At 36.6% G+C, this 12,925-nt stretch overlaps 1 protein-coding gene across 2 annotated transcripts; it reads left to right on the top strand.

Annotated features, from left to right (window-relative positions):
* The first annotated feature begins 135 nt into the window (after positions 1 to 135).
* exoc1l (exocyst complex component 1 like) lies at positions 136 to 12,677 on the top strand. Of its 2 annotated transcripts, XM_057332425.1 has the most exons (4): positions 136 to 330; positions 10,467 to 10,587; positions 11,139 to 11,299; positions 11,398 to 12,677. In XM_057332425.1, exons 2-4 carry the CDS (start codon positions 10,467 to 10,469, stop codon positions 11,659 to 11,661), a joined length of 546 nt encoding a protein of 181 aa, XP_057188408.1. In that variant the 5' UTR covers positions 136 to 330; the 3' UTR covers positions 11,662 to 12,677. The 2 variants fall into 2 exon arrangements, with proteins under 2 accessions (XP_057188408.1, XP_057188407.1); XM_057332424.1 differs by lacking the exon at positions 136 to 330 and having other exon boundaries at positions 10,025 to 10,587.
* Positions 12,678 to 12,925: the final 248 nt, after the last annotated feature.

The following is a 12,925-nucleotide window of genomic DNA, read 5'->3' as shown; positions in this document are numbered from 1 at the left end:
TTTTCGGTGAACTACACCTTTGTCAAAGAAGAAAGGGTTTTGCTCATTGAAGCTGGTCTGGTTGAGGGATTATGGGTCTTCAACCGTTGGTCTGCGGTGGAACTGCAAGGTGTCCGCTAATTACTGTTTACTCACAGGCAACTTTTTGTTAAAAATGTACAGCATGGGTACAGAAATATTACAAGCAATGTTCTCTTTAAGCTTCGCACCGGCGTGGCCGCGCGGACTTGAAGCTCCCGCGCATTGCAATTGTAACCTGCGTGCGGACAAAAAACATCCATTCAGGCAGCAGAAGCGAAGCGATAGAAGACATCTGCATCATAAAAACCGGTAGGACCCTAAATCAAATAAGTACCTATGTCTTTCTTTCAAGACTGTAAGTTTAGAGTGCATTCTCTGTCTCCCTTCCGATAAGTTCAGAGTACGCATGAAAGGAGTTGCGTGCAAATAAAGTGCATTCTCATATATTTCTGAACTTCTGTTCAAATTTGTTTATTGTTAGCCTACTTATGGTGCACGTCAAACAAGTTGCCCCAAAAATAACGCGGACTCGATGTTGCTCTAGTCTGATATGATGCTCAGCAGTAAAAACTCGTGAATTTTCGTGTAACAGCCGCGACAATAAGCGAGTTTCCATCACTCTGGTTTTAAATTAAACGTTTTTACGCTCGCTTGAGGTGGTTTTTCATTTTTGCGAAAAGGGGTTAATGCGAATATGGGAGATGGAAACGCATTTGCCGAATAAATTCCTTTAAAAAGTCACGTAACTGACGGCGTAACCTGACTAAGTACTGATCTTGTTACACAGCATCAGACGTGTTGTTATGGTCATTCTTAAATACCTGAGCAAAGTCGTCAAAGTATTTCTGTAATTGCCTCTTAGAACTGTCACGACTGTGTTTCCCAAACAGCAGGCATCCACAAGCACCGCATTTATTGTGTTTCGTAATCGTCTGCTTGAGCAAGCGTTATTATATATGAAAAGTGTTATATTCAGTGGCTTCTCTTACTTTTCTTACTGATATTTAGTGGCAGTTTATTAGGAAGTGACGGTTGATAGTTGGATGGAGACGGTGCTTATTCGCAAATGTTTTATGCATAGTCCAATTATGCGCATATGCTAAATTCGCAACTTTGGATGGAAACCCGGCTAATGCTGTTCCACGAGAAAGACAACACTGGAAAATTCTTTGTGCCATTAACCAGGGTCAGTCATCTTACTGAAGCCTGTCCATCTCACAGTAAAATTAAAATGTATGATGCTGCAAATCTCTTAAAATAATCAAACAATCTATATTAACAATAAAAATAATACACAGAAAAGTATGTGTGCAACAATAACATGTATAATAGTGCTAATGTAATGTCTTAACATAATATTTCTGTGACAATACTGGTTGTTTCTATTTACGTAAATAGCTCCGTTTACACATTTAGTATAAGGGAGTCCCTGCTCCATGCATCTCTCATCTAATGTGGTCCTTGCCCTGAAAAACGTTGAAGACCCCTGTGTTCACCTAGAAATAACATTTGTGTTATCATCTATTCACCCTCATGTCATTCATAAATATGACTCCTGTTAAATACAGAAAAAAAACATGAATAAAAACATGACATCACAATATGTTGAACTTGTCAATACTCAACATACTTTAGTATTCAAATTCTACCTTAAAAAAGCACCAAAAACTGTTGAATAAACAACGCTTGCAAAAAATAACGATTTCATTACATGTAAGTAGGCTACGAATCAGCCTCCATTGTCATCAAAACAAGAAAATAAAGAGCTGTTTTGCACAAACCACCACAGTACCATGATAAATGTGGCATGTTGCTTGTTTGGCTGTATTTCTATTGAGAGAAGTGGATGTATTTTATCTCTTCCAAACCTAAGAACACCTGAGTATACGTGAGTGGGCGAGATACAGGATACTCAGCACTTAACCATTAGCATCACGCCCATATAAACATGAAAAAATCTAATAGACATGTTTCCTACGATATAAACCCAGTCCCTTTGTGTGAGTTATTGACTGCTGCTCACTGGAAATTATTGATCACTTTCCACATCTCTTCCTGAGAAGGACGAATGAAGAGCATGACTAAAAGAGAATTTCACACACAGGCATTAGGAGTAGTAAATAAATCCTGTGGCTCTTTTTATAGTCATTGCAATGCATAAAAGTCCAAGCGGCGTCTTTCAAGTGCTCTGAAAGACTCTAATTGGCACTTTATTTGTAGGCTATAGATTTTGGGGCAAATGCATTCTTGTGTCAAATACCCACACACGGTCTGATGTCATTCTGACCTCACTGCATCAAATGGGTAAACAGTTCTGCTTAGTCAACTGACTGAGTAAAGACATGTCACATGACTACAGTCCGCAAACACAGTTTCAAATGTTGATTATTTGTATAATTGCTTTTTTGCATTGTAGTAATAAATATTACCATGCACATGTTTTGGTGGAAATTTAGTTCATATAAATGATCTTTCAGCATTCCTGACCTTCTTTAATTATTGTTTGTTAATAGAAATTATATAGTGGAAAAGAAAGCAATGTATAAAATCATGCAGATCAATCCAGGTCAGGAGCTGTAAATTTGTAGGCTAATGAAAAATCTGATACCAAGTGGTTTAGGCAATGACATGATTGTTGTCACCAGAGAGGCTGGTTTGACTATTTTTGGAAATGCTGTTCTCTTTGATTTTACACAAGAATGGTGCCAAAAATAAAATAAAACATTCAAGATCTGCGTACAGAAATGCCTTGTTGATGAAGGAGGGAAACAGATTGGCGAGAATGGTTTGAGTTGACAGAAGCTGTGGTGAGCAGAACAGCATCTCAAAATACATAAAATCGTAAAGCTACAACAGAAAACCACACAGGTTTACTAAATTTGTTTTATAATGGTCCTACCGCACTATTCGGTTTCAGATGATAAATTGAAATTACAATACACCAGCGAACCTAATTTAATGGACCAAAATGCTTGAATTTGATGTTGTAAATAAATGAGAAAGAAAGAACTGCCAATTTAGACATCTTCCTGATTAAATTAAGTGAAAAATCTTTTCTATCAACAACCCTTTTCTCACCAGAGACTGACTCCAGGTCTGTAGTATTGTTTTAAAACATGGAACTGTAATTCTCACTTAGTTCCCTGTCAAAAATGATGTGTTAATCATTAACACACTGTTTGTGTTATATTTGTTAACATATTATGTGTCACATATTAAATACAAAGAAATTGCAAATAAAAAGGGACAACACAAGCTAAGTTAAAAGTGACACAAATTGTGTTGTCCCAGAAATAACATAGAGATGTGTTCAGGTCCGATTTCCGAAATACGCTTGTTTAGACAAAGTCGGGCCGAGTACCAAAACAACCTTGTAGCCAATCAGCACTAAAGTGCACAGTGCACAGGATGGACATTAGTTGAGCCGAGTGCTGACGAAAGCGAAAGATGGGGGTAGGGGTGTTGGTGATTTGAACATCAACAACGGCTAAGAGAAATCTGACACCCCGCCTTTAAGGGCAACACATTTTGTGTTAACTGAACACAAAACCTTTAGACTGTAACCAAACTAAATGTCCATTGCTGTGCATATAAACATTACAATAAACTTTGAGTAAATTATCCACACAGTTTATTTCCACATAGCCAAACTGATAAAGTGAACCTTGGAGTACTTGATTCCTATTTTTATTCAGTAAAAGGTCTTTTTCTCTTAGTTTTGTCCACTATAGCATACTTTGGTATATCGAGATGTTTACTTAGATGTGATCTTCTTTGTGTACAGCACCACAAAATGAAGATGAGAGGTTGGTAGGGTGCTGATGGCAGCATTAGAGACAGGCTCTAAAGAGTAATTTATTTATCTTTTATTCAAAGTGACCAACATTACACTTATCTCTAAATCAGAGCGCCAGAGGAAACCTGAGTTTATGTGTCTTGATCAAGAAAACTAGTGATAGTTCAATAACCCTTTTGGGCTCTGAACTTAGAAGATCAACTTGATTAACAACTCAGATCCTTAACCACAACGCATTGCCCCACACTCACAAAACTGAAAAATAAACCATGTAAAAAACTACAATTGTGGTCATTCATTTGAGTTGTTAACTGGGATTACATTTTTTTATTTAAATAATTTTTATGTCTATTTTCAAAAAGCACCACATAAATGACATGGAATCAAGTTTGTTTATATAAAAAATATATTAAATCATATAAAAATAAATTATATACAAAGTAAGTTTTTATATTTGTTTGCATTAACAGCCTGAAAACAATAAACGTTCATAAACAGTTGTTTTACTACAATCTGGTTTACATTATATTTATTGTACAGTGAAATTATGTGTTGTCAAAAAGAAATAGAGCACAGAGCAATGTCTAACCATACGTCAAGGTTTTACTGTAACTTTATTCCATTTTATGTGTTTGAGATGTCAAAAAGGCTTGACTGGAAATAAAATAAGAAAAATATTTCTGTAGTACATTCATGGGCGTAAATGTAATTTAACAGTAAACATAAAATTTCTCAAGAGCAATTTTTAAAGGGGACACAAATAATACCGTCAAAATTGTACTTATAAAGATGTCATGGCTCTGCCTCTATTAGTCATGTTTTTCTTGGTCCTGTTGCAGAGTCATGACAAAGCCTTTGGTTATGTGTGGAGAGAAACATTATTTTTTTTTTTTTATTATTATTTGTTTTCTCTTTTGTTTCTTTTTTTTTTCCGTCCCTCTCGTTTCCTGTATTGTTTCCCCTGCAGTTTCTGATTACCCTCACCTGCCCTGTGTCGTTATCCTTAGTTTGTCTTCCCTATTTAATGCCCTCATGTTTCTTTGTCCTGTGCTCGTGGATTGTGTTTATGTACGTATACCTGTACCTTGTGCTCCTTGTCTCATCCAGTCTAAGCCTTGCGTTTTGAAGTTTTGACGTTTGGTCGTGTTTAGTTCTGGTTATTTTGTCCTGCTGTTTTTGCCCCCTCTAGGGAAGTATTTTTGTTTCTGTTTTTTATATTTAGTCCTGTCTTCGTTACTCCATTGTGGGTCTTTTGTTTTGTTTCTTTGTTTAAATAAAGTCTGTTGTGTTAACCCCTTCATCCCTCTGGCTGCCTGCATTTGGGTTCTCCGCCATGCAAACGGTGACATAAAGATATGTGAACACAGAGGAAAGCCTTGCTAAGTTGCTACTATCATTATTGTAGCATGGAGACTGTATCATTATGGTTATTTTCAAAGTTTCTCTCTGGTTCAATGAAAAAGCTGAGTTTTCTTCGAAACTATTTATTGCAAATGTTTCTTACAATCAAGCCATCAACAAGAAATTTATACAGATTTGGAACATATAGAGAGTAATTCATCAGAGTTTTCATTTTTTGGTGCATTTCCCTTTAATAAAAGCTGAACACACTTACCTGACCCTGCTCTCCCTGTCCCTCAATACTTTCTGTCTCCTTTGCCTGTGATTGATACTGTGACATTAGTATTTTCTTAAGCACCCATTCTTATAAAGATGTTTTGCCTTATTACAGTTTTTCTCAATTGCTTTGGAGCGTTTCTCTAATCATTCTTAAAATTAGCTAAATAATATGTGCATTTCTCAGAACAATTTGTACAAATTTGTACAAATTTGTGAGCACTTATTTCACTTTCAATAGTACAAAGTTATACGTACCTGTATGTGGGACACTGATAGCAAAAGATTGAACATGATTCAATTTACACTTCGTCGCTTGTCGGGCGGAAACCTCCTATGTCCAAATTTGGTCAATTTCATATTTTTTCACAAATCGATGCTATTGGTCAGTCCCCATGTGGGTCTGTTATTTTTACAAATTATTAACCAATCCAAAGTGTTGAAAATAGCTTGAGAGCAAATCTCTTAACTCCATTGGAGACTTCAACTGTCTGAGAAGTCTCGTAACTCCACCTCTTCTTCACTCCGCGGGAGCCTCTAGGCATTACGTCTCCTGATTGAAAGTTTTTTAGACAATAACGAGTGAAAATAGTTAGGTTAGATACATTTGAGTAGGCCTGTTTTGTTAAAAATCTATCTGTAATGCTTCGGTGCAGAAGGAAGCCCGTGAGCCACGAAGGTAAGTTTGCGAGCAGATTCGGCTAATTTCCGCCTATTAGACAGCCTAGTCAGCTCATCATTTTTTGTATTACATCACTTATAGTTCTTACTCGTTTAGGAAGATGTATGTAACCACAGTCTTTAGCTTTGGTTAACTATTGAAGCCTTTTCTCTTGTCAAGAGGCTCAACGCGACCGCCGACTTTATTTGAGTGCAGATTAATTTCCGCCTATATTAGACAGTCTGTTTAACGTTTTATTTTGGTATTGCATCACTCATATCTCTAACGTTTAAAATAGAGTTTAGGAAGATGTATGTAACCACAATCATTAGCTTTCATTAGCTTTTAAAGCGTCGTCTCTTGTCAAAAGGCTCAACGCGACCGCAGACTTTGATGAACACTGCTGGCAGCAGCGACGTCTGTGTCCGTACCATTCTTATCAATGACAGCGTAATCTCGTATCTCCTTGCTCCCAAGTCTTAAACCTTGTATCTCCTATTAAACATGGTTTTGGGGAAATGTTGTGTTAATATTGGTACACAACAGTATATGATAGCAATATAAGGTATAATACCAACTTTAACGATACGATGTTTAATAATTTCCTGAAAAATAATGGTTTTGGAGATGCGAGGATTCCGCCAGACAGCGACGACTTGTTCTGTTGGTCTGTCAACAAATTACACATCAAGCTTGAAAAAAGTCACTGTGATGAAATAAATGCAACATTATTTTACAGCATAGTGGGAAAAATTGCACACAAAAAAAGATAAACATATGGAGACCCCTCAGGCAGAACTGTAAGCAGTGCTGTATGAGGAATCAAACTAGGCTACATATTTTCTACTCCCCCTTTGGCTTTGGGATGTCTTACTCTTGCAACGCATGCAGCGGTCAAATGCAACGATATCTGAAATGCTTTTGTAAATCTTGAAACAGAGCCCTCTCCTCATCAGAGGCGAGATCCTTGTGGAAAATCTCTGTACAGTGTGTGTGTTGTATGAATGAAGGATCTGAGTTTCTAACAGTGAAAGCAACCTGTGAGCAAAGTAAATCTAGTCACAGTTTGGATCAATAACCCTGTAAGTGTAAGAAAATTTAATATGCCTGACAGATTATGACAACTGGTCTAACCATTTTGCATTGAATGACTAAGACAATGAACAAATGACCCAGATATTTAGAGGGGTAAGACAATTGCACAGAGAACTATATGATACATTTTGAGCAAAATGACAACAGCAACTGATAATGTAGGAAACAACAGAAAATTGTACATAATCAACTGCATGAATGCACTAAAGCATGTTCACGTTCGTGTACCCAAACAGTCAGTAACAGTGACAGATGCTTGAATTCTGTGTTGTACTCGTTGATGAGTCGCCTGAGTTTCAGTCAACTGAATGTTTAGCTTATCCGCCGCGCACACAATGCACAAAATAGATGCTGAGAAAACGACCTTTTCCAACTGAATGAAAGCTGTGCACCTTTTGTCGACAAAAGGGGTCTGAAATTCGCTAAATATAGTGCCAAAGTTACTAAATTGTCACCGGTATGTGCGCGACTGTGTGTGACACGGAATCCGAATGGCAAGGATCGGATCGATGGCTAATTGTGGCCTTTAATGTTAACTTCATGCCAGGTCGCCACAAATAAAACAATGCATTGGAAACGGCCTCGGCGTGTTAGTTGCAGTGTGTGACGTAGGGCTGGGCGGAATGACGGAATATTCCGTTACCGCGGAATAAAATGTCAACCGTAAGAGATTTTTCTATTCCGTGCATTCCGCGGAATGTAAATAAGTAGGCGTGGTTAACTCGGCGCTCTGCAAATTAGGCGCTATTCTGAAAAAAACTAATGAATGAATCCACCCGTAACAAATGAACGTATCAAACATTCTTTTGACCTTCTTTCAGTCTGTAGTTTAGTGATCAGCTCCAGTCCGGCGCTTCTCTCACCCGCAGTCGTGCAGGGATCTGCGCCAGCATTTAAAAAAGCTCATTCTCAACACGTATTTCAGAAGTCAGGTTGTTTTGAAAAGCTGTTAATAGTTTTATAAAGTTTAACTTCAGGCGAGCCAAGGTGAAACTTGCGATGAAATGCGCGATGATGCTCGCGAGCGCGTGAGCGCTTTGATGTGACGCGCTTCTACCTCCAGTTTTGGGAGACGCGTGAGGAGTCACCAGAGACCTGCAGTGCAAAAACAAGCCCGAGAATAAACAAACCTAAAGACAGAGAGTCGCAACACACTAAAATTGCTCATCTAATAGAGAGTGAAGAGCGATAAAGACCTACAGTACAGACCCCATGAACACCAGTTTATAACACTAGTCATACTCTCATTGTTTGTGCATATTCATACTTTATTGTTATATATGTTGTCTATCTTCCTACTGTATACATATGATATAGCCAGAAGATAAATATGAATAAATAATACATAACTTGCCTACATTTTAACTATGGTGAGCATTTAAATGAACTGTAATAAATAAATTAGTTAAATCAATCTCAGAAAAATGAGGTATAAAATATGGAATTATAATGGGAGATTGTTTCATGAAATATATTGTTACTGTGAAATAAAATTACTCATTCTGTGAAATAGATTTTTGGCCATTTCGCCCACCTCCGCACTATGCAACAAGCTATTGTAAACAGTTAATCTAACGTTAACTAGCTAAGTAACGTTTTAATCGCTAACATAGCAGATTCATGGAAAAATACATCGGTAATCAGTATTTTTTGCCACAACTAAATATTAATGAATCAGCATCAACTACATTAAAGACAATCACTTCATTTAAAGTGAATAAAATATCCTACTTACTGGATTTACGCCCATGAGTACATTTAACAAGTGTATGTGGTGTAAATGAAGTTTAGCGTGTGTTTTGGTATTTGTTTGTTGGTCTTTTCAAAACCCAAGAATTGCCTGGCTTGTTTCAAATCCTCCATTACTCAAGCAATCCTCCTGGGAGGATAAAATTCAGAACCGCATTTTCTACTCCTGATCTTCCTTTAAAGCTGACAATGTAATGTAGTGGCCATAAGTAAAACCTCAAAGATCAGCTAAAAGCTAGTCTGAAGACCAAATGCAGTGAGCGTTTCCTCATCTGACTCTGGCTAAAAAGTTCCTGAGTGGCTTTTTGACATTACCTACTGAAAACACAGATGGATCTCCAGAAGGCCACAAACTGAGAGGGTCTTGATAAGATACAATAAGAACACTTGTTTGTAAGAATGTGTTTTGTGGCTATAAATTATGCATCTCTAGACCCGCTGGATATCGAATCCTTAAAGGTTGATGGGACCACAGTCAATACAGTAAAAGCTACCCCTGCAGAGATTATAATTATAATGGGTTCCTTTGAAGATTGAGATTTAAGAGGGATATGTGTTTTCATAACCGATTATGCATTTTCCCCAAAGGCCTTTTAAGTGCAATCAACCAGACATGGCTCATCAATAAGATAAAGTCAGTATTGAGTTTGTTAGAGTGTGTGTGTATATGTGTGTGATACATTAGTCCAAAAATGTATTATCTGCTATCCTCTTGTTTTGTTTCTGAACAATATTGAAAACAATGTACAAATGATACATTGTAAAAAATATATAATTGTGTTTTTTACAGATTTTTCATGTATAAAGTAAAAAACTGTAATTTTACAAAATCTTCATGTATTTTTGAAATACAGTAAAAACTGTGAAATTACAGAAAAGGATTTCAAATTTACAAGATAAAACATGACAATGTGTAATTTTACAGTAAAAACTGTTATTTTACTTTATTTTTCTCCCTCTGCCAAAAAAACTTTTTTAAGTGTTTTTTTACAGTGTGGCAATATTAAAGATTTTAAAGAAGTTACTTACTGTCACATAACCACTCAACCAACACAAACATTACAGTCCATTACATCACTTATTTGTATTTATACATTATACGTTGTATTTTGGTTACAAATACACACTGCATATGAAAACTTAACATCGTTGCTTCTTCAGAAAGTTAAACATCTAAAATGTTAAATGCTCTCTCATTTGTAAGACACTTTGGATAAAAGCATCTGCAAAATGAATACATTTAAATCCAAAATGAGTCCTGGCATGAATGATATTTGCATTCTCCAAACACCACTGAGAGAGACCAAAGTGTGATTTATTCCTATTACACAGTATTTTGATACATGCTGAAACAAAACTATGTGCAAACCTCTTTGTCAATTAATTTTGCAAATGCACAGCAGAGGAAGTGAGGGATGGGGGGAGACGAGCCCTGCCAACCAGATCCACCTCAGCGAAACATTGTATTCCTCACTCTGCTCTCGCTCTCTGTAACGTCTCATTTTTCTCCCTCTTTTTGCATCTGAGATGTCATCTTTGTTGAGGAAAGAGATGGCCAGAATGGTGTTCCGACCGAAGGGACAGAAACTGGAGGAGTTTATAGAAATCGAGGAGCAGCAACAGGGGCGACATTTCCTCTGTGTTTCTAGTAAGAGAATTGTGTTTGGTGCATGGTTTTTTATAATATTATTTAATGTTTATGCTAAATTATGATGATTATTTATGCTTAAAAATTGAGATTATAGGGAGATGGTCAGAAATCGTTTTTAAAATATTTAAAAAATACAACACAATTCATCACTTTGCTGACTTCCAATGACCAGTTTACTGAAGATATGCTTGCAATTGTCTTGATGTATGGCAACTTATAAAACAGTTGTGGCTTTGTTTTGGTTTAGAAATTAAATAACAAAGGGCTGCATGACTCCACATTTCTGACACCCATAGCATTCAGATTAAGGGGTCTCATATTTTTGCCTGAATAACTTCTCAAGGAGTTTATAATGCGTTATATTAAATAAACCTGTTGGATCCGAATTCTACACACCACAAGTGTGCCGTGCCTGCTTTTATCTTGCAACACTTATACTGGACTTTGAATATTTTACTTGACAGTTGACACAAGTTAAAGATATATTGATATGGCAGGACAAATGGCTGTAATAAAGAAAAATACTAACGGAACTTATTTTTATGTAGCCAAAGATAAACAAGTCCAGATCTCAGTGGTGATGTGTCGGAGAGTTAAGCGTTCAAAGACAAAGAAGCTGCAGCACTATGGGTTGGAGGACAGTTATGAGCGAACAGAGATCTGGGACCTGGAAGACCTACTGGTTCTGGATGGCAGAGATCCTGATTCAGTGAGCAGAATTTAGATTTATACATTACATCATGAATTCATTTATACGAACTTTAGTGGTGATACTTATGTTCGGTTTGCATCTCTCTGCTGTGTTAGGATGATCCCTGTTTCCTGATGCATTTTGACTCCGTGCGTTTTGTCAAAGCGATCAGCTGCGCTGCTAAATACACTCTGGCCCGCTGTCTGCTTTCCTTAAGCAGGAAGTATCGGTGTACAGCACTAAAACTGCGGAACTTTGACTGGACGTATATCCGCCCCACTGCTATGTACTCAGATCGTGGTGACTGTATGGTGCTCATGCAGGTCTGTTTCTATGCCTTTAATCTGGTGTGTCTCTCTATGTGCCCTGTGCCTCTGTGAATGTGGGTTAAAGAAACTGTTTTATGTTTAAAGATCTCAATTCCTCATACCACATCATCCTTGTTTTTAAAACAATGGTCTGTTAGTATTGTTTATCCCATGAAGAACAAGACTATGGGTAGTGAATAATATGCAATATGTCTACATTTGTTCTCATTAATGCTGAAAGTTAAGAATATGGGAGTATTTTGTGTTTATTTCGATATGCAAGACATGTATAGATAATTGACATCAAGCAGTGATAGCAGTTTCACATGCAGCATTTTTTTCATCCATTTCCTCTTCAATTATTTCACGCATGCAGCTTTTATGACCACATATTAATTGCAGACTACATGCTATATTTAAAAATTCTTTTGTCACACTACAGTACCATTCAAATTAATTTCTGTAGGCTAATGGGTGATTAAAAATGGACGATGTTGAAATGTTTCCATTTTCATGTTATTTTCAATACCCACGTGGAAGTTACAATTAACATGGGAATGTGCAAAAGACTTTGTTCTTTGAGCTCTCAGACCATGCTTTGAGCACTTAGCCCTAACTGTAACACAACTCCTTAATGTGAGTGAAATCTAATTTGTTCTTCTGTAAATGCAACACAAAAGGGTGTCTCTGATGATTCACTCAAGAACACTGTGACTTGAATTTTAATCATGACAATTTACATGTGGTTTAATATGAATGTGGTAAATGGTATGTGTAATGATGTTAATATATTTTGAAAAATATGCACAATTGTATGTTGTTTATGTATGTGGAAAAACTTGGGGATAGTATTTAGGGTAACTTTGCATGTGTCTTTGATTTAATAAGCAAGCGATATTAGTGGGTTTATCATTTCATCTTATTAATAATAGGTGACACTTGAGATAAACTTTACGTGTTTTTAGTTTGTGCAGGTTTACTTGGTGGACATTTGTAACCCACATCTCAACGTACCTATCATATTTTTTCACCTTAACATTGTAATGTTTGTAACTGTAGTGATTTCTTGCACTAACGTAAATGTTCAAATTAAAACGTAAATGAGTTAAAAATTAAGTTTTCCAAATGGTGTTACTTCCAAATCGTGTAGAATCGTCAACAGGGAGTGGACACCCGGACGTTTATTATGTTTTTTTTTTTTTACTAATATATCATTAAAAATATAAGTTAATGATCATAATATTTTTATTCTTGTTAAAATTGTTTTATTATGCGCGAGAGAAAACGAAACCGCAGAGTGACGGGACAAAACTAACACTGCTAACGTATGTGGAAA

This window comes from Triplophysa rosa, linkage group LG4, assembly GCF_024868665.1.
Source record: "Triplophysa rosa linkage group LG4, Trosa_1v2, whole genome shotgun sequence".
NCBI classification, from domain to species: domain Eukaryota; kingdom Metazoa; phylum Chordata; class Actinopteri; order Cypriniformes; family Nemacheilidae; genus Triplophysa; species Triplophysa rosa.
The sequence above is the reverse complement of the archived record's forward strand: the minus strand, read 5'-3'. Positions and strand labels throughout refer to the sequence as shown.